This window comes from Hylobates moloch, unplaced genomic scaffold (genome assembly GCF_009828535.3).
Source record: "Hylobates moloch isolate HMO894 unplaced genomic scaffold, HMol_V3 SCAFFOLD_17, whole genome shotgun sequence".
Taxonomy (NCBI): domain Eukaryota; kingdom Metazoa; phylum Chordata; class Mammalia; order Primates; family Hylobatidae; genus Hylobates; species Hylobates moloch.
In genome coordinates, this window is record NW_026652292.1 from 79,732,268 (window position 1) to 79,758,478 (window position 26,211).

Here is a 26,211-nt window from a genome sequence, read left to right on the forward strand (position 1 = left end):
AGAGACTGGAGCGATGCGACCTCCAACCAGAACATACCTGGAGCCGCAGAGGCTGGAGCAGGCAGGAAGAGGCCTCCCCTGGAGCTTCCGGAGGGAGCGTGGCCCTTCCCACAGCTTGACTGTGAACTTTTGACCTCCAGAACTGTAAGAGCTGACATTTCTGCTGTCTGGAGACCCCAGTTTGTGGCACTCGGTTGTAGCAGCCCCATGAAACTGATGGAGTGACTGCCCCTTGATGAGGCCGGAGAGACCACCATTTTCCTCCTCAGAGGCAGCTGGGGCTGGGGAGCCGTGTCCCCGCAGGGAAGAAGAGCTGGTCTGGGAGCTGCGGCCCCTCTGCCTGTGGGTCAGACTTTCAGGTTGCTGCCACTGGGGATTCTCTCAAAGTGTCCTTTGGTGCCTCTGAACCCCCCACCCACCCACTGTGTGCTCACCGAGCATGTTGGTGGCATGGAAGGTGGGGCCTGGCCAGGCCGGGCCGGGGAGCCTGGAGGCTGGGCCCCTAAGGGGCTTGGGCCTGATGTGGGCCCTCCCCGAGGTCTTTTTGGGGCAGCGAGGGGACGTGCCTGGGGCATCTGCAGCTGCCCCCCGATCCCGGGCCCTGGCCTCAGTGGGGAGGAGGGAGGGTGTGACTTGAGGGCTTGCTGTGCAGGATACAGGGACTTGAGGCAAGCGTCGGCCCCTGGGCAGAGCCTGTGCTTAGAGAAAGGTGAACAGGGTGGGAGGGTGAGGATGAAGGACGCAGGTGTGGGCTGGGAGGGGCTTTGACCTGAGTAGCTCACCTGGGGTGGGAGTTCTCAGCCTGGGGCGACTTCACCTCCAGGGGATCAATATCTGAGCTATGTTTGGCTGCTATGATTAGAGGAGGGGGCTACTGGCATCCAGTGGGTGGAGGCCAGGGACCAGCTAAAACCCTCCAGTGTACAGCATAGCCCCCCGCCCTGCAACAAAGAAGGACACGGCCCCAAATGTCCGTAGTGCCTTGGTTGAAAAGCCCAGTCTTAAAGCCTTCAGAACCAGTCAGACCTGGTTCCAGTCTTATCTTCTTGTTGGTCACTGGCCTTGGGCATGTCACATTAGCTCCCTGAGCCTTAGTTTTCCTGTCTGTGAGATGGATACGTTACTATTTAACTTAGGGATCATTCTTGGTTTTATCAAACCAGGTGTGTATAAAGCACCGACCTATCACAGCACAGGATGGAGGGATCCCTCCCATTCCCACTTCCTAGAGCTGGGCCGGAGCCAGCAGCCCACACCCACCACGTGGGTGCTCGCATTCCTGTGTTGGCAAGGGCATCAGAGCAGCCAGACAGGCGGGGCCAACAGGGCAGTTTGAGTTCAGTTCTGCGTCTTGTCCAAGCTGACTAAGCCCAGGCCAGGCTTCCTCAGCAGGCAGGGGCAAGATGTGCTTTGGCCTTGGGTCTGCCTGGCCGGGAAGGTTTCTGCTCTCAAATGTGGCTCAGGCCTGGAGACACTGGGAGGGTAAGGAGGTAGACCCATTGACACAGGCCAGGCTAGCAAGGAGAGCTTGCGGTGAGGAGGAGGGGAGCCCATCTCTTCCCCTAAATGTTCCCACTGATGGAGCCGGTGGCCGGGACAGCACCCGGGCAGAGACAGAAGGAACTGCACGTGAGCGTTTGTGTGCATACGTGTGCCTGTCCATGTGTGCACACACTTGTGCTCGTGAGTCTCTGTGTGCCCATGCACATGTGTGTTTGTGTGTCTGCATGCACATGCGTGTGTGTGTGCATGCGTGTGTGTGTGCATGCATGCGTATGTATGTGTGTGCAGTAAGTGGAAGAGGAACAGACAGCACAGCTGAGGCTGGCAGGGCTGAGGCAGCCGGTGGCTGGTGGACTTCCCCAATCCCAGCCTGGCGGGGGACTCAGTGCCCCTGGCCTCTACTACAGAGCCTGGGGGCTGGGCAGTGGGCAGGCAGGACAGGGCCTGGACCTGGTCCAGGAAAGAGCTAATGATCAACCGGCTGCGGTGTCTGTGCAGCCGCCCTGGGCCTGCCTCTCCGTCACCGGCCCTCAGGCGCAGGGAGGAAGTAGGGCAGGAAGCAGGGGGCGGAGGCCGCTGTACAGTCAGCCCCACTGTGGGCGGCCCCTGCCTGCTCCGTCCAGCTGGAGACAGCCCCGTGGGGCCAGCCAGCGCTGGGCCAGGAGCGGCCACCTGGTTCCTGTGTGCTACGGCCCTGTGGGCCTGGGAGCTGTCGCTGAGGAGCACGCCGCAGGTACGGGGGGCTCTGGGGCAGGCGGGGCGTGGACTGGCCGAGCAGGCTGCTGTCTGCCGGTCTTGCCACGGTTGGATCTTTACACTTTCTTGAGGACTTTTCTGACCTGCTTGGGTTGGGGGTGGAGCGAAACTGCAAGCTGGGGGCCTTGGGGAGGTCGTCGGCACCCTCAGCAGACCCCACTCAGAGCTCACAGGTGCTGGCAGTGCCAGTCTGCAGTGATTGTGGGCAATGATTTCAGCTTTGACAAAGCACCCTTGCTTCTGGGACCTGGCCTGACCCCATGCTGACCCTTGGTGTGAGTGGCCCTGGGGGTCTGGGAGCAGAGCCAGCCTGTCACTGGATTCCAAGTCCAGCAGTTCTCAGGTGTGACCCTAGCCCCCGGTTAGCTTGGGCCGCACTGCCAGACCCACCAGGGCGAGCCCAGCGCCTCTGAGCCTCACCCGGCACTGCGGTGGCTGTAACCGGCCACTCTGACGCCGCCACCTGGGCCTCTTTTCCAACAACCAAATGGACCAGCGACTGGACCAGGGGCTCCAGCCTGAAAATTCCAGGGAGGGCCTGGGCCCAGCCTTCAACGGCAGGTGTGCCGGGGCGTGTGGTCCTGTGTGTGTACACCACTGAGACCCCCTCTGGGCCTGTGCCTGATCCCCCAGGAGCCCTGGGAGCCCTGCCCTGTCTGTGAAGCGGGAGTTTCCGACCTTTTGCCGTTGACGAGGCTCAGATGAGATGAATAGCAAAGTGACGCTGGGGGGAGTTAGCAGTGTCGGCCAGTGCCAGGGCCAGGGGCAGCCTGCATGTGGGCCGGCCACTCAGGGTGTGGCCTCACAGCGCCAGGCAGCGGGGCTTCGGCTGAGCTTGTGGCTGGAGGCAAGGCTGGGCCCGAGTCAGGTTTGGGTTTAGGATGGGTATGTGGGGGCTGGGCTCTGACCGCCTGGGTGCAACCCCACCTGTGCTGCTTGGCTGTGTGACCTTGGGCAGGCAGAATCGCCGCAGCTGATGGCTCATCTGTGAAAGGGGCCCTCTTCCAGGTGAGCTGAGGGTGCTGTGAGCACCCTGGATGGCCATAATTACGTGACTGTCAACACCGTTGTTGACAGCGATGACAACTATGTCCCGTGTCGGGCGCTGGGCCAACGTTTTTTGTATGGAGACATCACTCACTTTTCCAGCAACACGGGTGAGGATGGCTGCGCAACACAGAAGAGCAAGGCAGGGCCCAGCAGCGCACGGGTGCGCCGGTTTCCCGTGCTGCCAGAGCGCAGGACACAGCCCCCTCGGTCGTGTTCTCTCGCGGCTCTGGAGGTCGGAATTCCGAACCCAAGGCTCCCGGGGCGGCTCCTCCCTGCCTCTTCCCGCTCCCTGTGGCTCCGGGCGCTCCTTGGCTGTGATTACATCAGTCCACTCTCTGCCCCGGTGGTCACATGGCCTCCTCCCCGGATCCTCTGTGTGCCTCCGTGTCCCCTCTTTTACTCACAAAGACACCAGACACTGGATTTAGGGCCATCCTCACCTGGAACGCCCTCATCTCAAGTGAAGGTCGCTTCACCTGCGCAGACCATTTCCAAATAAGGCCCCATTCTGAGGTTCCTGGGGGCATGAATTTCGAAAGGACAGTGTCACCCCAGGGTGGGAGGTGACAAGCCAACACTCCAGAGGTGCTTGGTGGCATAGGTGAGGTCTCAATGGCCCTAGAAGTATTTGTTCAGTAAGAGCCTGGCGAAAGGTTGGCCAAAGCTTCCCAAACCCATTCAGGGCCGGCCGGGGCCCTCTCCCTCCTTCTTCCAACCCACATTCACCAAACTCTGACTGTAGACCAGGAGCCCTGTCCCTTTAACCCACTCGACCCACTTGTGTGGTGTGCGTGCTCATTCGCATTTTCTGGCTCAGTAAATTGAGGCATGGAGAGGTCTCCCAGACACCGGGGTTTGGCCCCATGTCTCCGTGTTCTGGAGCCAAACTCCACCCCTTCCCCCAGGGCTGGAGGCTGGCCTGGGGCTGGAGCCTGTTCTGACCCATCGGGGCCCCCCAAGGGTTTGTCCTGATGAAAAACTGAACAAACAGGATGAAGGCAGGAAGGAGAGAGTCCTGCAGGCTGCTTGGTGGTCCCCCGGTGGGGTGAGCTGGCCCCCGGGGGCGTCAACACCTGCCCGTGGTTGGGGCCTCTGCTTGTGCGGTGATGGCTGGGCCTGCAGGGCTGAGGGAGGGGACGCTGTGGAGAAGGAGCTCACTTCCTCATCGCCAGGCTCTGCACAGGAGCCCGACGCTTAGGGTTGTAACAGCAGGTGGGAAATTCCCTGCGCCTGGGGAGCCCTCCTTTTCTCAGAAGACAGTCCTGAGCACCGGCTGTGTGCCAGGCCCGTAGAAGCCCTGGACGCCATTTCGAACAGGCCCGTTCCTAACTCAGGGGGAGGTGGTGGGCTGGGAGGCAGGCAGGTGTCCCAGGCATCAGCCAGTGGATGGAGAAAGGCTGCTGGGACTCCTGCTCTGCCTATAGGGACATAAGACCCGGCTCCTGAGGGACAAAGAGGCAGAGATGGGAGGACGAGGACTCTGAGGTTAGGCGTTGGGAACGAAAGACCCCCTAAACCAGGAAGCTCGCATGCCCAGGGAGTGGATTCCAGCGCTTTGTTGAGACGCCTGCGTGTGCTTCCGGAGAGGAGACGGGAAGACAGCCTGGCCTTGCAGGCAGGGGCTTCCTGGTGCTGTCACAGACTCGGGGCCAGGTGATGGGCACAGGCAGCCACAGGTGCCAGGACCGCAGTCCTGCAGAGCAAGGAGGAGAAAGCAAAGTCCGAGGCTGGGCGAGGGCAGCCGGGGCATCCCGCACTGCCCCCAAAGGTGCCCAGAGCTCTCCAGGCGTGACCAGGGTCCCAGGACATGGGAACAGGGAGGGCGAAGGCCCCAGGCTGCACAGGGCATTTGATCAGTGGGGCTGTGTTCTGCGTCCGCAGTTCCACGCACGCTTCCTCCTTTGGAAAGCAAGTCTCGTGGGCTGCACCCTGCTCCCACTCCTGGGCGAACAGCTTCCCTGGAGGGTCTCTTGGGCGCCTCTTGGCGTCAGATGTCTCCTGATTCACTGTTCCCAGTCCCCACAGGTCCTGGTCCGTGCCCCTCAGAGGTGGTTGGGGGGTGGGAAGGATTTGGCCACAAACTGATCAATCAGATTACAGTTGGAGCAGGCGTGCAGGTGGGAGGGGGTGTGCCGGGGCCACTTCACAGCCAGGGGCTGTCGCCTCTGCAAGTCTTGCTGGCCTGGGGCTGGTCCGGCTGAGGCCCTACGGTCTGAACATCCTCAGGGAGCCTTCCCTGACTGTGGGATTCCCTCCCCGGCCAGGGCTAGGGGACCCTCTCTATGCCTCACAGAACCTGCCTCACGGAACCATCGCTATTCTGTCTAAATTCCCAACTTAGCAGGCCTGGGTCTCCCTCCCTCTGTGTGGGAGGTGGGTGGTTGTTGAAACCAAAGACTTTAGACCGTGTGCTCCTCCCACCCCTGCTATGCTGATGGAACCCAAAGTGTGCGGTGAGCTGGGGCCTGGGAGGCCAGTTCTCAGGGTGACAGCCACAGCCGTGGGGGCAGGGGTGATGGCTGGGCTTACATGACACCCACTCATCCCTGCCTGCAGCCAACTTGCCCCCCATGAGGGTTTCATTATCCTGTACTAAACGTTACACGGGAGCTGCCTCTTGGGGAGCAGCCTCTGTGAAGGGACCTGTCACCACAGTGGTGGCCCGAGCCGAGAGCAGTGCAGGGATGGAGGAGGTGAGCTGAGAGCAGTGTGGGGATGGAGGAGGTGCTTGTGGGTGGGAAAAGGCATGGCAGGGAAGGCAGCTGCAGTGTGCACTTCTGCTTTGGTCTGACAGGTGTGCGGGTGTGTGTGTGTGTGTGTGTGCGCACACACAGGCTTGAGAATTGCCTAACCCCTCAGAGCCTCGGTTTCCCCATCTGTGCACTGGGGAGGTAGGCCTTCCCTGGGGGTTGCTGGGTCACAGCGTCTGGTACCAGGAGGTGTGCCAGTTGACACCCGCTCTCCTGGCTCTCCTGGGACTGTCCTGAGGTCAGTCTTGACCGCCTCTGGGTTTTCAGGCTCAGAGCCTTGGGGGAGGGCGGGGGGTGCTGGGGAAGGAAACCGGGCTCCATCTGTGCTTGACGTATGGTGAGATTTTCCATGCTGCTGTCTAATGCAGGCTCAGCTGCCCCTGTTTGGTAAAAAACCGAGGTGGGGAAGAAATAAGCCCAGCATCCCCGCAGCTCCTGCCTCCCATCTCCCCGCCCCTGCAAGACATTCTGAGCAAACATTGGGACAGACTTTGTGGCGCGTGGACTCGTCCCCCTGCTCCTGGCTTGAAGCTCCCAGGGGTGCTTCTCTGCCCTTCCCGGGTGCTCGATGTCCAGGGCCTCCTGCCTCCCCTTCACAGCCGCGTCCTGTGTCGCTGACTGCAGACCCCACGCACCCCCAACCGCTGCCTGATTTACCTCCCAGTCCCCTGCCACGTTCCCTGCCCAGAGACCAGGGTGGAAGTGGGAGATGGGGACAAGGACAGGAGGCTCTGGGGGTTGTCCTGGCTGCTGGAAGGCCCCAGCCTCGTGGGCCCATCAGGGCTCTGAGGCCCAGATGGAGGCCCTGGCAAGCCCTGGGTGCCCTGCCCCCCAGCGTCCACCATAAAAGGGGTGACGGGACAGCAGGAGGACAGACTTGCACTTTTGCCCCCCGACAGAGGTCAGAGGCATGGCCACCCCGGTTCTCCACGCCCTGCCTGCAGAGGGGATGTTTGCCAGCCACTGGGGGGCTTCAAGCCAGGAACAAGGGGACGAGTCCAAGCACCGGAAAGTCTGTCCCATGTTTGCTCAGAATATCTTGCCCACAATCAGGGAACAGTGAGGACCCCCATGACCAAGCCCTCCCTGCAGGGACAGCAGGGTCCTGACTATGCACTTGCCATCCTCCCCTCTTGTTAGCCCCTCTGCCTGAGGCCGGAGCTGAGGAGGACGTGGCTGACCCCGTCCCTGCGGCCACAGCTGGGGTTTGTCCCCTGTGCACCTCAGCCCTGGCCCAGGCTGCCGTCCCCATGGCCCCTGTGCCTGCTTGTGACGCTGGAAGGGGGACTCTGTGTCCTTCTGTGTCTTCTGACAGGCGACGGAGCACCGTGTGACAGGTGACGGGAGCATGGTCTGTTGGGCGTGACGGCCCAGCAAAGAGGCAGTGACTGACTCCTGAGGAGGGGCCCAAGGCACCCAGGGGTTCTGCCTCGACGGGGAAGGGGCCTCCAGGCAGAAAACCAGCTAGAGGAGGCCCCGTGGAGGAAGGGAGCACATCAAACCCGAGATAGGGAGGGGAGGTGCAGCAGCAGTGCGGGATCACGCCCACCACAACACAGTGCACCGTCACCTGCTGCGGTGAGGGGCTCGCTGGATCTGAAAGGTGCAGGCGCTCAGCAACGCTGGCGTTCTCTCCTCTGGACCCCAGCCCTGGACACAACCTCCGTGCTGGTTCTGGAGGGGCCACCTCTCCTGACCACACCCCCTCTGCCCACAGGCCAGGCATGTGAGGCCTCTGCGGGTGATGGAGAACCTCCCTGCTGTGACCACTAAGGAGCCGACCCCCATGGGGAGGGGTCCCATGGGACCCTCAGGAGGTGGCAGCAGCCGGGACCAGGTCCGGACTGTGGCCATGAGGCCCTCTGTGAGCTGGGAGAAAGCGGGGCCCGAGGAGGCCAAGGCGCCGGTGAGAGGCGGTGAGTTCATTCCACCCTCACCACCCACCCTCCATCCCACCCACTTCTCCACCCCACCCGCCCCGTCCATCCATCCCTCACCGCCCATCTGCCTCCAGGCCTCCAGGGGCCGGGGCTGGGGCCGGGGCTGCTGTCCATCACTTCTCGTTTCCTTCCCCCGCGTTGTTTAACAGGAGCCACCGTGCCCGCTGAGTCACTTGAGAGGCCAGGGACCAGCTCGTGTTTTTCCAGGGATGCGTCAGTGATAACAAAACTGGCAAAGAACGAGGCAGGGGCCTTTGAACCCACATGTTCAGAGACCATTCCAGAAACAGTGCGATAGGTTTGGCCTTGGAATCCCTGAGAGTCCTCAGGATGAGGCATCCTCGTTCTCCAGGAGGCGCCCAAGGTGCAGAGAGGGAAGGGCCAGGCCAGGCCACCCTGAGGTCAGGGGCCCGGCCAGGACATGCGCCCAGTTTCCTGAATTCCTGGGAAACCTGAAGAGTGGCCTAGGTGATCTCCAGGATCCCCTCTTACCCCCATCCTGAGACCCTGAAGGGGATGAGGGGAGAGGCAGGGGAGACCAAGGCCTGCACAGCCCCTCTCCTGCAGGAGACAGCTGCGGCTGTGACCCGTCCCTGGGCCTCCTCCTCCCAGTGTCCAGCCTCAGCCCGGTCTCCTCTTAGCTGCCTACGTCCCTGTCTCGGGACTCCAGGGCTTGGCACACGGTAGGTGCTTTGTCACTGTTCAAGGGATTGATGAACAAAGGGTGTGTTTGGACAGTGGCGTGGAAACCTCACATGCTGTCGCCTGGTTCGCAGCCAGGTGTGGCAGTGTTTTATACCTGCGATCCTGCCCTTCCGCATGAGGGCGGAGATGGGAAGGGATCGATGGCCGCCTGCACTGAATCACAAAGGGGAAGTGGTCTGCATGTGCCCAGGAAGGGCAGCTCAGAGGTTTGGGGTGGGGCCTGGGCCTGGGGAGCCCAGCCGGCCACGGAATCGCGTTCCCTCCAGGGCAGGCCTCACGGAAAGGAAGGGGCTGGGCTGTGCCCAGGGCCACAAGTGCACAAGGAGACTGAGATGCGCAGGAGAGCCCTGGCCAGCCTCCCACAGAGCCTCGGGGCCCAGGGAGGAGCTGGGAGCCTCTGGGAAGGGGAGTGGTGGGAGTTGGAAGCCTTTGCCCTGAGTGGCTGGGTGTTTCCTCCTCCAGAGGCTCAACAAAGCACCGTGGCATCACCGCTGCCTGGAGCAAATTTCTGTGGACCCAGGGGAGGAACCTCCTAAGCCTCCTGCTTAGGAGGCTGGATGGGCCGAGGGAAAGCTGGCTTGGGGTGGGGTTCCTCATCAGCTCCTTCACCTCCTCGTCTTCTCTGGACAATTTCAGATAGACATCAAAGGTGGCAAGAAATAGTACAGATAATTCCATTTGCCCATACCCAGGTTCCTTGAATGTTCACATTTTAGGACTTTTACTTTCTGTGTGTACTCATGTGTGTGTGTGTGTGTGTGTGTGTGATTTTCTTCTGATCCTTTTGGGAGTAAATTGTAGACATGATGCCCCTTCATCCTAAAAGGTGTCCATATTTCCTAAAACCAGGCCATTCTCTTACATAACCGCATTGTAATTATTTCAATGTTAATTTCCTGGTTTTAATAACACCATCACCTCATCTACAGACCTCATTCAGATCTTGCCATTTATCCCAATAATATCCTTTATAGCAGAAAAAAAAAAATTCCTGGGTCACACCTTGTGTTCTGACGTGACCGTGACCTCTGAGGTACCTTTTAATCTGGAGGCTGCTGTTTTGAAGGATACAGTTTGGATCTTTTGTAGAATGTCCCTCGATTCGAGTGCAGCTACTGTTTCTTCATGATCACATTAGGGATTTGGGCAGGAATCCCGCAGAAGTGATGTTTCTTCAGTGCAGACCATGTCCATCAGTCTCTGGCTGGTGACGCTAATTTTGGTCCCTCAGAGAAGGGGCGGCTGCCAGTTCTCCCCAGTGCACAGTTATTTTTCTCCCCTCTGCAGTTAGTAAGTAGCTGGCGGGGGGGGCGGGCAACGATCTGAAACTGCGTGAATATCCTGTTCCTCATCAAACTCATGAAGCCCTACTGTCTCATCATGGGCTGGCCTGGCTGAAATAATCCTTGCGACAGAGGCTGCCAGGCGGTGACTGTCTAATGAGGCAACCCTTCTCTGTTCAGCAATCAGCTTTCAGCTATAAGGAAGAGCTGTCCCGCTCCCCAGTTATCCATTGATTTATTTCAGCGTAGGCTCACACATCTTTAATTGAGTCTCCGGACTGTATACATCATTACCTATTGTGTCATTTAAATCACCCTAGATTTGGGCTTTCCATGTGTCTATATCACTCAGTAGGTGCGTCCTCACTTTCTGGGACATGAGATCTCATCTTGCACTTTCCCTGCCACAGCCCTGGGTTAGGCTGTGTCTCCAGGGAGCCCTGGCTTCTGAACTAGAGGATGGTGTTTAGAAGCTGTCGGGCCGGAACTCTCAACTTCAATAGGGATGGCACTGTGTTTGAGAGACTGAAGAGGAGACCCAGAGCCAGCGACCATGACATAGGGTTGATTGAGAGGACTTACATACAGGGTGGTTCAGCAGTGGCGGGCTGGATAGGACCCCTGTGAAAAGCATGCAGTTGATGAAGCATTTTCCCTTAGCACCCTCCCTCTACCATCCTCCACCTGGCAACCCTCATCCAACCCTTCCAAACAAAGGGGCAGGATCTGCATGGCCTGCATTCCCTGCGACGAGCCAGGGGCTCTGATCTTCCTCAGACAGGGAGTGAATCTCTAGGCTGGGCGATGAGCCAGGGGCTCTGATCTTCCTCAGACTGGGAGTGAATCTCCAGGCTGGCTGCTGCTGGATTCTTTAGCTCTTAAGTCCGAGCACATGTTCTTCTTAGCCCCCGAGGGCATCCGCGGGGTGTGTTTCGGTTACCACTGTCAGGTACATCAGCCAACAGAGCCGAGATCTGAGCACCACACGCTTCTTTCCATTTGAGACATTTCTTTTTTGTTTTTGAGATGGAGTCTCGCTCTGTCACCCAGGCTGGAGTGCAGTGGTGCAATCTCACTACAACCTCCGCCTCCTGGGTTCAAGTGATTCTCCTGCCTCAGCCTCCCGAGTAGCTGGGACTACAGGTATGTGCCACCCTGCCCAACTAATTTTTGTATTTTTAGTACAGATGGGGTTTACCATGTTGGCCAGGCTGGTCTCGAACTCCTAACCTCAGGTGATCCACCTGCCTCAGCCTCCCAAAGTGCTGAGATTACAGGCATGAGCCACTGCCCCCGGCCCATTTGAGACATTTCTGAGCCCCCACTGCATGCCTGGCTCTGGGTTTGGGCTGGGGCTGCAGAGCAAGTGAGGCCTAAATGGGCTCTGGCCACACAGGGCGAGCGCACGCCACTGCAGGCAGTCAGCAAACGCTGGTGTGAAGTGAACACCATCGCGATGCAAGGCCCAAGACCACTGTGGCTGAGCTGTGCCCAGGGCTCTAAGTGAGACGTCTAGGAGGCTGTGAAGACCGTCCACACGGAAGTTCACTACTCTCTGCTGCAGTTGCAGGTTTTCCTAATCAGATCCCCCTGGATCCTGAGACCTGGATAGAGAAACTGTGCAGGACAGAGATGACGTGCCCAGGCCAAGATGCAAACTCTGCAGGACCAATGGCCAGAGGGGTGACCCCCAGCAGGGAACCGAGCAGCCAGTAGGGATCCATGTCCTGGCTCCCACCTGCACAAGCTGTGAGGCTGAGCCCGTCTGTGGGCTCAGATAAAGTCCCCCAAAGATGCCCACGTCCTTATCCCCAGGACCTACGCCTGCATTACCTCATCCAGCAAAGGGGACTTTGCAGATGTGATCAAAGGCAAGGAGCTCGAGATGGAGAGATGACCCCGGATGCTCCGGTGGGCCCTCCATGGAATCACAGGACCTTTGTAGGAGGAAGGCAGGAGGGAGAGGCAGAAAAGGAGATGCAGTGACAAAGCGGAAGTAGAAGTGGCAGCCACAAGCTGAGGGACGTGTGCGGCTTCTTGAAGGCGAGGAGTGGGTTCTCCCCAGAGCCCCAGGGCCGTGTCCACACCCTCACTTTAGCTCTGTGAGGCCCATTGGAACTTGAGAGCGGCGGGATCATACGAGTCGTGTGGTCTGAAGCCTCTGAGTGTGGGGCAGCTTGTCACAGCTGGGAAATGCAGGCAGCTTCCCTCCTTGCTGGGCTCTGGGGAGACTGGAGGAAGGCAGCTGTGGGAAAGGCGACTCTTGCAGGACAGAACTCACCTCTTTTTTTGCAGAGAGACTTGGAGCGTTTGGCGCCTTCAGAGGAGCCAGGCGTTTGCTTGGTCTCCCCTAATCCTGGGAACCTGCTGTGTTGCAGAAGAGGCTTCTCCCACCCGCGCCCGTGTGGCTGGGCCTGCTGCTGGGACCCCTCCCTGCCAGATGGGAGCTTATCCCACAGGTAAACATCCTGGGCCCTACACAGGGCTTCAGGTTCAAATCCGGGCTGTGCCACTCCCTGTGCATCCAAGAGTCTAACCCAGGGCTTCTCAAAGTGTGGCCTCATCAGACTTCCCACCTTAAAATCACGGTGGGAATAGAAAGAGGGGCTTGTTAAATGCAGATGCCCAGGTCCTGCACCCAGAGGGGGACATGGCCCCTGGGGGCTCCCCTAGGCATCCCTGTGTGCACCTGCACAAACAGCGGACACGGGTCCTGGGGGCTCCGTGGGTGACACCCCGGGGAGGGGCTTAACAGGTGCCATATGGTAAGAAGTAGATGAAAGTACCCACTGCATCGTGGGGCGAGGTGTTCAGGCACAGGCTTCCCAGGGATGGGATCTCCGCAGAGCACAGGTGGAGGGAGGCAGCCCTGGGCCGGGGGGCAGAGCCCACAAAGGGGGCTCAGGAAGCTGTGGGCTGTGGAGATGGTAAGAAGCCCCTTACCCTGGAGACCCCAGCTGGGGAGGAATGGAGACCCCAGCATCTAGCGTTGGCTTTTCGCCTTTGCTGTGATGCCCGACTGTCCTCTGACTTTCCTTTTATGTGGTCAGCACTGCTGGTGGCCACTTGGGATGACCAGGACACGTTAGGCAATAGGACAGGTTATTTAGAATTTGAAAATGCAGGCCAGGTGCGGTGGTTCATGCCTGTAATCCCAGCACTTTGGGAGGCCGAGGCGGGTGGATCACTTGAGGTCAGGAGTTCAAGATCAGCCTGGCCCATATGGTGAAACCCCATCTCTACTAAAAATACAAAAATTAGCTGGCGCATGCCTGTAATCCCAGCTATTTGGGAGGCTGAGGCAGAGGAATCACTTGAACCCAGGAGGCAGAGGTAGTGAGCCAAGATCACACCATTGCACTCCAGCCTGGGCAACAGAGCAAGACTCTGTTCTCAAAAAAAAAAAAAAAAAAAAGCTGTCACAGCTCAGGAACCATTGTGGAACGATGGGCTGGTGCCTCCTGTTGGGGGAATGGATTCCAGATTCCAGAAGTCTCCAGGTTGGCCCAGTTGGCCCTTCCCCCATAGGGGGTGAGGGTGTTTGCTCAAGGGTCCCCTAGCAGAAAACTCTCAGGCAGGTGCTTTAAGCTTATTCAAAGGTGTGAGAATCCGTCTCTGTCTCTGTCTCATTTCCGTCTGTCTCTCCCTCCCATGTTCTCCCCTCTCCTTCCCGCTCTTCCTCCCGGTTTCTCCCCCCTCCCTCCCTCTCCCCCTCCCATCTTCTTCCCCTTCCTAGTTTCTCCCCTCTCCCTCCCTCTCCCCCCACCCATTTTCTCCCTTCTCCCTCCCACCTTCCTTCCCTTTTCTCCCCCCTCCCTCCCTCTCCCCCTCCTGGTTTCTCCCCTCTCCCTCCCTCTCCCTCCCCTCTCCCTCCCTCTCCCCCTCCCATTTTCTCCCCTCTCCCTCTCTCTCCCCACTCTCCCATTTTCTCCTTTCTCCCTCCTTCTCCCCCTCCCGGTGGCTCCCCTCTCCCTCCCTCTCCCCCTCCTGGTTTCTCTCCTCTCCTTTCCTCTCCCCCTCCCGGTGTCTCCCCTCTCCCTCCCTCTCCACCCCCCCACCGTTTTTTCCCTTCTCCCTCCCTCTCCCCCTCCCGGTGTCTCCCCTCTCCCTGCTCTCCTTCTCCCCTTCTACTGCTCATTCTCTTCCGCCTCCCCCACTTCTCTCTCGGGGCAGCCCTGCTCTGTAGAGGCCAAAGCCCCTGGAATGCCACTGCCTAGAGATCTGGGGCCGAGTCTGGACCAGGAGGATTGGGAGGCCTTTTTTCTCAGCGTTTCCAGGCACAGGGAAGGGATAGTGCACAGGGCAGACGGGGTCACAGCCCCGGGAGCCTGGATTCTAGTGGGAAATTGCCAACCTCAGACATTGAGGAGGGGGCTGGATCTCAGGAGCTCCATGGCCCCTGTGGTGGGTGGCCCCCGAATGGGACACAGCAGATAGAGCATGCGCCCACCGCTGCGTAAGTTTCCGCTGGACGGTGCCGCAGGGATGGCCCAGAGCAGGGCCGATGGGTCGGACCATGCTGTCATGGGGTCCCAGTGGTTCTGTGCAGACCAGGGGACAGACAGGAGGGAGGGCCAAGTGTGGACAGCTGCCCAGGTCAGACCCGCCAAGGCTCAGAACCACGATGGGGGCAGGGGTGGGGTGGGGGATGGAGCCCGTGGTGTTGCTGGTGGCTGACGTGGTGTGTGAGTGGGAGGTGTCATTGATCCGAGCAGGGGTGGGGGCCCTCTGCCCTCTGAGAGACAGGGAAGAAGTGGAGAGGAGCCAGCTTAGGGAGGCAGAACTGAGATTTCCAAGGTGCTTGTGGGGTGTTTGCTGGAGGTGGGTGCCCCCGTGGTCCCAGACTCCCCACCTTACAGTCACCATGGGGGTGGAGGAGGGGCTTGCTAAATGCAGCTGTCCAGGTCCTGCGCCTGCAGGTTCCGATGCAGCAACCCTCTGGGGCAGGGCACTGAGGGGAGGGGTTGGAGGTCACAGTGACAGGGAGGAGAGAGCGTCTGTGTGCAGTGGTTTCTGTGCCAGCCTGGCCTGCAGGGGACATGAGTCCACTCGTCCCCACCACTCCGTAGGACAAGCACTCACCCCGCAGGAAAGCTGGGAGCTAGGCAGCGGGCCAAGGCCTTTACAGGGCTGGGGGAAGGTTGAGGTCTAAACCCAGGGCTTGGGCTCCCCAGGAGCTCACTGCCCAGGCCTTCGGGGTCAGGTGTGTGGGTTGGAGGCTGGCACGTGGAGTGCAGTGCCCCGTCCACAGACCTCCCAGCCCAGGTCAGACCAACTGCCCAGCCTCCATCTGCCCCTCCAGACCTGACCCTGCAGCTGCTGGCCGTGCGGAGGAAGAGCGGACTGCAGGACCCTGGCCTACAGCAGACCCTCCGGGGCCAGCTCCGCCTGCTGGAGAATGACAGCCGGGAGATGGCCCGTGCGCTCGGGGTGAGTAGCCCTCTGGGGCCTGCTCGGGGATGGGAGCTGGAGTCGGGGGTAGGGAGGGGCTGAGGTGCAGTGTCTGAGACCGGGGACAGAGGAAGAAGGCCTCAGAGCGAGAGCCACTCAGGAGAGTGGTGGCTTTGGAGGGGAGGCTGTGATGCCCAGCGGATGGTGAGGGGTTGTTTCTCCCACTTGCTTTTTGGGGGATACTATGATCGTCCCTCTGCTCTCCCACAGCCCCAGCACCGGGGACCTCGAGCTGTCCCTTTCTCCACCTGCCCTCCACCCGCGAGGACTGTCAAAGTCTCTTTGATGGGGAGTTAAGGACAAGTGTGAAGTTAGTCTTATTTTTTCTGGTGACAAAGCCAGCCTCCTGCGGGCTTCTGCACTTACCAGCCTTCTGGGGAGGGTGGCACAGGGTGTGTCTGGGCCTGGCAGACCTCCCCATGAATGAGGACCAGGGGCTTGGGAGCTGGGCTGGGCGTTACCACCACTGACTGGGATTGGACCAGCCTGGCCTTGGCCAGTGCCTCTTAGCCTCTGTGAACCCCACTTCCTCAGCCACATACTGGGGATGCTTAGAATTACGTCCCCAGGAGCTGACTTGAGGGTTATGTGATTAACTCACACCAAGCACCTGCAGGGTGCTGGACACATAGTACCAGCTCGACACGTGGGGCTGTCGTGTGTGATGTCGGGCACAGATGAACTGGGTCAGCGTGCTGGCTCCGGGTTTGAATCTCAGCTGAGCCACTGACAGAAGTCAGATCTTGGATAAGAAATGGGGCCTTCAGCGGGACATGGTGGCTCACACCTGTAATCCTAGCACTTTGGGCGAACGAGGAAGGAGGATCACTTGAGCCCAGGAGTTCAAGACCAGCTTCAGCAACATAGGGACACCTCGTCTCTACAAAAAAAAATAAAAAAGTTAGCCAGGCGTGATGGTGCACACCTGTGGGAGGGTAAAATGGGTGGATTATCTGAGCCCAGGAGGTTGAGGCTGCAATGAACCATGATTGTGCCACTGCACTCCAGCCTGGGCAGCAGAGTGGGACCTCATCTCTTAAAAAAAAAAAAGAAAAGAAAAAAAGAAAGAAACGGGGCCTTATTTTTTGTCTTTCAAATGGAGACTCTAATAGTACCCCCCGGCACACACTTCCGAGTCGGAAGAGTTCCAGTGTTAGCTGCTGTTATTTTTCATGCCCCTATCAACACTGATTAATGGAAATCAGAGGAGAGGGGATGCTGGCGGGGGGATGGAAATCAGAGCTGTTGCTGCAGGTGGGGCTGGGGCCACTCAGGGCTGAGCCGAACAGGGACCAGCTTAGGTCGGGAAAACCAGCGGTCACTGGTGTGTGGGGGATAAGGCAGGTGGAGTGCTGAGGGGGAGGTGTAGAGGGTGAGGGGCCAGGGCATGGGGACCACATGAGCTCTGGGAAGGGCAGGGGCTTCTCCCCACAGGCTCTGGGGAGCCACAGCTGGCTTGAGAGCAGGGGAGGAGCTGACTTGGGCTGTGAAGGAATCTGCCCTGGGGTGTCGTCCCCCACCGGGGCCACATCTGCAAGATGTCTCTGTCATGTGGACCGTGTCCTCCTGACAGATGCCCCAGAGCTCCTGGGGACCCCTCGAATTCCTATTTCTTTCTCTTAAGGAATTATCAGCCAGGCTGCTGTCGATCCACAGTGACCAGGACCGGATCGTGGTGACGTTTAAGACTTTTGAAGAAGTCTGGAAGTTTTCCACCTACCACGCTCTTGGTAAAGAGGTGACCCTCCCAGAACTGGTCATGGGGATGCCCGTTGGAAGGTGCTGGTTACACACCATGCACTTAAAGTACAAACTGGTGCTTTGTTTATTTATTTATTTATTGTTTGTAGACAAAGTCTTGCTCTGTCGCCCAGGCTGGAGCGCAATGGCGCAATCTTAGCTCACTGTAACCCCTGCCCCCTGGGTTCAAGCGATTCTCCTGCCTCAGCTTCCTGAGTAGCTGGGATTATAGGCACAAGCTACCATGCCCAGCTAAATTTTTGTATTTTTAGTAGAGATGGGGTTTCACCATGTTGACCAAGCTGATCTCAAACTCCTGGCTTCAGGTGATCTGCCCGCCTTGCCCTCCCAAAGTGCTGGGGTTATAGGCGTGAGCCACAAATCTGTGCTTTAGGACAGGCAGGTTCACAAAGGCCTCACCAGCAAGATAGCAACACTGGTGTGTGCACCTGGTGCTCAGGGAGAAATGCCGAGTAGACGGAGTCGTAGACGGACCTGGGTCTTTGTTGCAGGAATGATTTAGGCCGCGCTTCTAGTTGCCTTCACACGCTCCCCTCTGTAATTTCACTCAACCAGAACTTGAGGGAAGCTGCCATCCAGTGGCCTCGGTGCTGACCGGGAAAGCTGTGATTTGAAGGCTGACCCACATGAGCTCTTCCTGGAACATTCCCTGTTCCATCTGGAGGAATTCCAGGCTCTAACGGAGCCTCCCTGGGGACCTTGTGACACCACCCTTGATTTGAGGGCTGAATAAGTTAGGGAATAAGAATTGTAGCCACAATTCCCCGAGCACCGGTGAGCAGGGCCGATGCACATCCCACTGTGGACGTGGGCTCCTTGACCTGGTTCTTGGAGGAAGTGGCTCATCCGTGGCTGCCCATCCACAGTGATGGCCATTGTAGGGGGACGTCCATCCAGAGGGCAGCAGGCTTCCTGTCCCCCTCTTTCAGAGTCCACTCTACGCTGAGTGTGGGGGCAGGATTCTCACATCACTTGCCTGTGCCTTACGCGTGCACCGAGCCTCCTAGTTCAGCTGCGGTGAACGAAGGCTCATTGCCCCAGACGAGAGAGGGGAGCTCGCAGCATCCCAGAGATAAGGCTTCACCTGATAGAAATGGAAACAGATACCAGCTCATGATGTGGGGCGGGGCCCACACATGTGCGTTTCAGACCCACCTTGCTGCTGGCCCGTACCCCCCGCGGCCTGCACGGCCCCCGACCACACGGTCTCCGTCTCACAGAGGGGAATATGGAGGCGTGGAGAGGTCAGATAACTTGACCATGGTTGCCGCTGGTGGGTGGTGGAGCTGGGCTTGACCTCTCACAGCCCAGGCGGTCAGGCTGTGGGCCGCTGTGTGTAGCCAGCACTGTGGGCACCCCAGGGCAGGTGGGTGTCTGCCATGGTCTCCCTGGACCTGGTCAGTGCAGGGCTTAGCCGACCTGGGACCACACAGGCTTCCCTGCCTCCCTGCCCCTTTTCCGGAGCCCTCGGGTGACTGGGCCTGGCCTCTGCAGGCTTCACTCATCACTGCCTGGCAAACCTGCTCATGGACCAGGCCTTCTGGCTGCTCTCGCCCAGCGAGGAGGAGGAGACAGCCATCCAGGTCCACGTGGATGAGAACGCCTTGAGGTTGACCCACGAGAGCCTCCTCATCCAAGAAGGTGAGCGTTGCGTGGGGTGATGGCTGAGATCCAGCTGTGCGGGGCACGCCCGGGCCGTGGGGTGACAGCCTGCATCCCGCTGTGCTGAGCATGCCTGGGGCTGTGGGCTGCGGGCTGCGGAGCCTCTGGAGGCTAAGGGGTGCTTCAGGCAGGGAGGTGTGCTTGGTGTGGCACTGTCACTTAGCTGTAGAGACCCTGGCCAGCCCCCAGGGACACAGAGGTGCCTGGGAAACAGCGGAAAAGAGGTTCTGTCTAGTGTCAGCCCCCAGCTCGTGTCCCTGACATGGCTGCTGCCCTGGCCTTGTGGTTGGCCCCGAGTCTGAGGAGGGGACACGAGGCTGTCTTTCCTACCTGACCACAGCAGGAGGGGGCCTGCCAGCAGTGGCCGGGGTCACTGGGGCAGTCCATGGAGAAGGGCCCTGGGGGTCCCACGTTTGGCTCCGCATTGCACAGTCAGGGAAACTGAGACCCAGGGCGAGGGTCTGAGGCTGAGCCAGCCTCACACAGCACATGGAGGCAGAGCTGGGACCTCGCCCCGGGCCCACCTCCCTGTCTGGGCCCCTTTCGGTCACTGCGCCTGCAGATACTGGGGGGCCACTCCTGTGGGTGCTGCCTTCGTTGTCTGTCCAGCAGGGGTGTGGGGGGCAGGGCCACAGCTGCGCCCAGTCCGGCCACCCTCAATGACCGCCTCCATCCTTTTGAAGGGCCCTTCTTTGTCCTGTGTCCTGACCACCATGTGAGAGTGATGACGGGTCCCCGGGATGCAGGAAATGGCCCCCAGGCCCTCAGGCAGGCTTCGGGGGCTCCCCAGGGAGAGGCGGCCCCGGAAACAGACTCTTCACCGCCGAGCCCCAGCGTGTCCTCCGAGGAGGTGGCGGTGGCAGCCGCCCCGGAGCCTTTGATTCCGTTTCATCAGTAGGTACCGGCCTTTGCTGCTCTGAGAGCTGTTGGCCTCACTGAGACTCCCAGGCCTGGGTCATCTGGAGGTCAAGGGGATGGACAGGGAATGGTGGGAGCCCTGGACAGACCTGGCCATGGCCTTGTTCTGCTGCTTCCCAGCTGTGTGGCCTCGGCAAGTTGGTCCGCTTCTCTGGGCCTCTGGCCTGCCAGCTGCATGATAGGCCAATGACATCCACCTGGCAGGGCTATCCTGGGGTTCCATGGCACAGGGGGTGCGGCATGAGCTCTCACCAGGCTCATCCGAAAAGCTTTTGAGGAAGTTACATAAAACATGTGAACCCAGAGTGAGAAGGCACACGGGACCCACAGGTAGAGCCAGGGGATGTGAGGACAGGTGACATGCAAACTCCCGTTGACTTGCTGAAGTGGGGGGCATTAACTTGGGTTGGAGCTTCCTGGTAGCCAAAGCAAAGAGAGAACCTCAATCTCTTGATTTGCAGTGTCTCAAGTGACAGGCTGTGGCTTGGCTTCTCTCATTACTGAGACCCAAGAGGAGCTTCTCCTAAGAATCCTTCCTATGTGCTCTTGCCAGTGGTGTCCCAACAGGGGACACCGAGAATGTTCTGCCATCTGGGAAAGAGGGACTGTCAGTCACCTAGTCCAGCTTCCTTTTTTTTCTGGCTGAAGGAACTGAGGCCGAGAGAGGAGTGATCTGTCCAGGTTATATGGCAAAGTCACAGTGGTGCTAGGATTTGAATCCAGGCCTCCAGAGCCCCAGGCTGGGACCTCCCTCACCCCTCACTGTGTGGAGCTGGGGGAGGCAGGGGCTTTGGAGGTCTGCAGGGTTCCAGGCCCACAGGGGTGGCGGTGTTTCCAGATAAGGGCCCTAGGCTGAGGGGTGTGGGGCTCCCTGGGGGCAGGGCCACACGCGTGGGGCCTGAAGGCCACACACCTGGGCAGGCATGTGTGTGTGTGTGTGTGTGTGCGTGTGTGTGTGCATGTGTGTGTGTCAGGGGAGGCGAGGGACCTGCTCAGGTTGCTGGGGGATGCTGGCCTGTCCAGTCTCTGCACAGGATGTATCTGCCCCAAATCTGAAATCCTGCAGCAAAGATCTCCCTCTTCCGGCTCCAGGTGGGCTCTTAGGGTCCCCCAGGACCCCATCGATGACGCCATGGGTGGCCCTGTGATGCCCGACAACCCCCTGGTGGGTAAGTGTTTCCACGGGTCTCTCTTTCTTGGGGAAACGTGTGTGCCAGGGAGCAGCACCAACATTTTGGAAGTTGCCCTATATCCTCCCTGAGCCACAGAGACAGCTATTAGGTAGTGCAAAAGTAATTGTGGTTTTTGTTATTACTTTCAATGGCAAAACCCGCAATTACTTTTGTACCAATCTAGTCTTCTCCAGCTTTTGAGGTCATAACTGACGCTCAGGAAGCTCCGGGGGGTGGTGCAGCCTCACAGGATGCTCAGTGAAGCTGCACCAGGGCCCCTGGCCACTGTCTCCAAAGAGCTCCCAAATGTCACTTCTCAGTGCAACCCAACAGTCTCAGACTCTATCCTTCTGTCACCGTGTGAAACGCCTGGAAGGCCCTGGGCCAAGGTGGGCTGGCGCTGGCTGAATTTGCCACTCGCACTAACAGAGGACCGTGACCGCGTCCTCTTTATGAAAAGCTTGCACTGTCAGCAGCCCTTCTCCTTGGATGCCACGTCTGGCGCTTTTTGCTCTGTGCCAAGCTGCCGGTGTCCGGATGGCCTGTGCACCTGTCACAGCTGCCGGTGTCCGGGTGGCCTATGCACCTGTCAGGGGGACTAAAGCCCCATGCAGGAGCAGGGTGGGGAGTAGGTGGGGCCGGGGGTTGTGGCTGCAGAAGGAAAGGAGGAAAGAGCCTTGGCCTTGGCGGCTGATGGCCGAGACTCATTTATCAAAATCTCTGAGCCTCCATTTTTCTCATCTTCAACAGAGGGATAAAAACATCCCCTCTGAGGACCATGTAGACGTTCCCTCCCTCATTGCGGAGACCAAGCTGTACTATGAACCTCCTAGCAGCAAAAAGATGAATTCCCCATGGTTCAGGGTGGCTGGCATCGGCCCTGTCGGCCCACTCTGGCCCCCATTTGGTCTCCCTGGCACTCCCCGTGTGGCTTTCTTCCGCAGCTGTGGGCCTGGCCTCGGCATTGGCAGACTTCCAGGGCTTGGGGCCCGAAGAGATGACCTTCCGAGGTGGCGACCTCATCGAGATCCTTGGGGCGCAGGTGCCCGGCCTGCCCTGGTGCGTGGGCCGACACGCAGCCTCGGGCCAGGTGGGGTTTGTGCGGAGCAGCCTCATCAGCATGCAGGGCCCCGTGTCCGAGTGAGTGGCTGGAGCCCCGCCCCTTTCCTGAACCCACCCCCATCTCACCTAAGGGGACATTGCTGCATCCACCTGGCTTCCTAGGTAACGAGCCTGAAAGTCACTGTGGACGACGCCTAGTCTCTTCCCTTGTCCTCAGGCTGCTGCCCCCTTGGCCCCAGTGCCTGACTCCAGGGTCCCCGGTGTCCTTCCTCTGGGCTGCTGCAGGGAGAGCATTCCCTCGAATGCACACCTGCCCATGTGCATTATCTTCCCGTGGCTACCGTGATAAGGCACGGCACACCAGGGGCTTAAAGCAACAGAAATGTGCTCGTTCAGAGTTGTGGAGGCCAAAAGTCTAAAACCAAGGCCAGAAGGGCCACGTTTTCCCTGGAGACTCTAGGGGAGGGTCCTTCTTGCCTCTTCCAGCTCCTGGTGGCCGTGGGCGTTCCTTGGCTTGTGGCCACATCACTGCACTCTGCCACCGTCTCCATGTGGCTGTCTTCCTCTGTGTGTCAAAGTATTCTCTTCTTATAAGGGCGCCCATCTCCTAGCGCCCATCCAACTCCAGTCTGACCTCATCTTAGCTGGACTAATTACATCTGCAAAGATCCTTTCTCCAAAAAACCTTACCTTCTGAGGTTCCGAGAGACATGAATTGAGGGACACGATTTAATCCAGTACACACGTCGCTCTCCTCCGTAAAGCCCCAGGAAGCTTCTGGGCCCGACCTTGCAGGCCCCCGTGGGCTGCACAGAGTACCTTGTGCCTTCTAGAACTGCTCTGGGTGACACGTGTGTCCTTCTGCCTGGGATGCCCCCTTTCCCTGACCCCCTGTTCTCCTGGGGCCTCCCCTCAGCCCCCTTGGCTCCTCTGTGGGGGCACTCTTCTGGCCATATGACTCTTCCTATGTGATTTGCACGCCACCCATGACCTGCCTGCCCCCAGCCAGGGAACTCCAAGAGAAGAATAGCCTGGTCGCTTCTGTGTTTTCACTGCCCAGTGCGAAAATCAGCAGCAGGGGGTCTTTGGAGAGGAGTCAGCTATGCCCATCCTTTGATGGAATTCTGTTTCCCTGGACTTGACCTTGTTAAGACCTCAGTCAAGGAGCCCAGAGAATGTGGGTGTATGGAGAGGCCACCTTCTGGGTCATGTGACCCTGGTCCTGGTCTTACCAATGAGATGCTTGTCTTCAATGGTCCTGTTCAATGTTTGGGGCTGCAACAGACCAACACCTCTCAGACCAGGTCTCAGAGGCCTTTTGTCACCATGCCTCATCAAGCCATTCGCTTGTTCCCCTCATGGAAAGGGTCCGTCTGCTCTGGTACCTCTGGCATCTGTGCATCAGAAGCAGCTGGAAGCTGGCTAGGCCATGCACTGATGGCAGGAGCTAGATCAGCGGTTCCCAAAGCATGTTCTCACCCACTGCTCCATCACAGACTTCATCATGCCCTAAGGAGTGGGGAAGAGCTTTGTCCACATCCCTTGTGGGTGATCCCAGGGATTCCCGGCACAAACAAGGCATCTTTTTCCTGTTGAAATGCCTTTCCCACACTTACGTAACCTCCAGAATCCTCTTCTCACACAACCCTGTTTGCTTTTGGCTGAGCTGGTGTTCCGTGGGACACTCTTTGGGGATCCTTGGTCTAGCTGATCCCTACCATCTCCAAGGGAGACCACAACTTCTCAACAGGTCATGGGGGCCGTGTGGAGTCAACATGTACTGAACTTACAAAGGGTCAGAGAAGAGCCAGGGAATGAGCTAGTTTGTTCCCTTCCTTTAACCCAGAAGGATGACGGGCTGGGTGCCATTGGTCCTGTTCACAGCTGGAGAAATTCTGACTTCTCTCATCCACTCAACAAATGTTTGCTGAATATCTTTCCTATTCCAGACCCTGGGTTTTCATCTTTTATTTAATGGACAACCTGGTGGCTCTTCTTTTTTTTTTTTTTTCTTTAACTTTATTTTTGACACAATTTCAGACTTAGAAGAAAGTTGCAAAAAGAGTATAACATTCCCATACGCCCTCACCCAGATTGCACAAATGTGAACATGTTATGACATTTGCTTTATTACTTTCTCTCTTTCACTTCTATTTTTTTCTAAACCCTTTGAGAGTAAGTTGTAAACGTGATGTTCCTTTACCCCTAAATAATGCAGTATGTGGTTCCTAAAACCAGGACATCTGCTTACATAACCACAGTAAAACTGTCAACATCAGGAAATTAACACTGTTACAGTGCCATTATCTACAGATCTTATTCAGATTTTGCCAGTAGTCACAACGATGGCCTTTGTAGACAATGAAAATTTCAGACCACGTGTTCTATTCAGATGTCCTGTCTTGCCTCCTTAATATGAAACAGCTTTTCAGTCTTTTTTTGATGTTTTTAAAGAATATAGGCCTGTTATTTTGTAGAATGTGCTGTAAGCTACTCTAAGTTTTTTTAAAATCTGAATAAGATGCATTTCAAAGTTTCATATTATACTGGTAATTAGTCCTATAAGCAAAAATTGCCTCCTTTCTCCTTCCCTCTCTCCCTCTCTCTCTGTTTCTTCCCATAGTTCTTCTCCTTGACTTTATGAGAGTGCCCTGAGTGTATGTTGGGCACTCTGGGGAGCACTAAGGTTGTACAGAATCAGTGGGAGTTTACAATGTGGAGATATTGGATTGGTTCTGTCTGCAGCTGTCACAGGGGACTTCATAAGGGAGGGGACATTTGGAATGGGGCTTTGAAGGCTGCCTAGGAGCTCAGTGTCCTAGGACACCGTTACCTGTTTGCATCTGTTGCAGCCTTTCCTGCTTCTGGGTATCTGCCCCTGGCCAGACAAGGCACCCCCTTGAGGTCAGGACCTTTTTTTTTTTTTTTTCCAGACAGAGTCTTGCTCCGTTGCCCAGGCTAGAGTGCAGTGGTGTGATCTCGGCTCACTGCAACCTCTTCCTCCTGTGTTCAAGTGATTCTCCTGCCTCAGCCTCCCGAACAGCTGGGATTACAGGCTCATGCCACCACGCCTGGTTAATTTTTGTATTTTTGTAGAGACGGGGTTTCACCATGTTGGCCAGGCTGGTCTTGAACCCTTCACCTCAAGTGATCTGCCCACCTCAGCCTCCCAAAGTGCTGGGATTACAGGTGTGAGCCACCGCGCCTGGACTTTTTGCTGTTGTTGCTGTTGTTGTTGTTGTTTTTAAATCTCTGTCTCCACCCCTGGGCAGAGAGTAGTGCTCCGAGACTGTCTGTCAAATCAAGGAATGGAAATGTGTCTTCGTGTGAAATGCTGACTTTGCAAATATGTTATTTTGAATAACGCACTTTATTTTTTCCAGGTTGGAAAGTGCGATTTTTCTCAATGAGGAAGAAAAGTCATTCTTCGGCGAGGGCCGCTTTTCTAAGGAGGATGCCAGGCAGTTGCTGAGGCGGATATCGGGCACCGATGTCTGCAGCATGTACAGCCTGGGTGCGTATAGGCGATGCCTGTGGCGGGGCCGCTGCCCTCCCCTTTCCCTTCTGCAGCCCCCGCTGCCTTCGTCCATCCATAGATAGTGAGTGCCAGCCCCTGGGCACTGAAAGGTGAACAGACAGAGGCTGCCGTTGCCTCCAGGGCACACAGGGGCTGCAGACAAGCCAGACAGGAGAGAGGATGGGTGAGGAGCTGAGGGCATGGGAATGTGGCCCTGAGACTCCCATGGGCACCAGGGAAACCCTTCCTGCCCTGACCCCAGGCACCTGCCTGAGACACTGGGCGAGGGAAAGGGTGTGGGCCTCGTTCTAGTTTGCCAGCCCTGAGGGCTCCTGTTTGGGGCCCAGCCCTCTGCCCACTGCGCTTTGCCTGGGTGAGAGTGACTTTTCTCCTCGTCACAAGAACCCAGGCTGTGGTGTGGCCTGGTCACCTAGCTGCCAGGGAGTGTCATGGTGGGACCCCAGGGCTGCCGCCTCCTAAGGACAGAGATAGTCCCTCTGACCTCAGTGCCCCTCTGTGTGCGAAAGTTTTCTCTGGGGGCTGCAGTGCAATGCATAGATGAAGGTGGCATGTCATCCACAACATAAAGAAACATGGCAGAGGCTGTGCTATCTGCTGGGTGTAGATAAACAAAAACGGGCCTACACACCCACTTTTTTTTTTTTTTTTTTTTTTTTTTTT

The 26,211-nt window shown here is 58.0% G+C and overlaps 1 protein-coding gene across 3 annotated transcripts in view; it reads left to right on the plus strand.

Annotated features, from left to right (window-relative positions):
* The first annotated feature begins 2,149 nt into the window (after positions 1-2,149).
* The window catches only part of SH3TC1 (SH3 domain and tetratricopeptide repeats 1), a 41,247-nt gene continuing 17,185 nt past the window's right edge, over positions 2,150-26,211 (plus strand). For 2 of the 3 annotated variants that reach the window (XM_032135676.2, XM_058430224.1), the window contains exons 1-10: positions 2,150-2,236; positions 7,777-7,975; positions 12,366-12,446; positions 15,290-15,417; positions 17,063-17,168; positions 18,694-18,840; positions 19,545-19,755; positions 20,872-20,948; positions 21,896-22,091; positions 25,397-25,527. In XM_032135676.2, coding sequence (XP_031991567.1) covers positions 7,804-7,975; positions 12,366-12,446; positions 15,290-15,417; positions 17,063-17,168; positions 18,694-18,840; positions 19,545-19,755; positions 20,872-20,948; positions 21,896-22,091; positions 25,397-25,527 — 1,249 coding nt within the window. In that variant the 5' untranslated portion in view covers positions 2,150-2,236; positions 7,777-7,803. Of the gene's footprint in view, positions 2,237-7,776; positions 7,976-12,282; positions 12,447-15,289; positions 15,418-17,062; positions 17,169-18,693; positions 18,841-19,544; positions 19,756-20,871; positions 20,949-21,895; positions 22,092-25,396; positions 25,528-26,211 lie in introns of those variants that run through there. The other variant, XM_032135677.2, reaches the window with a different exon arrangement.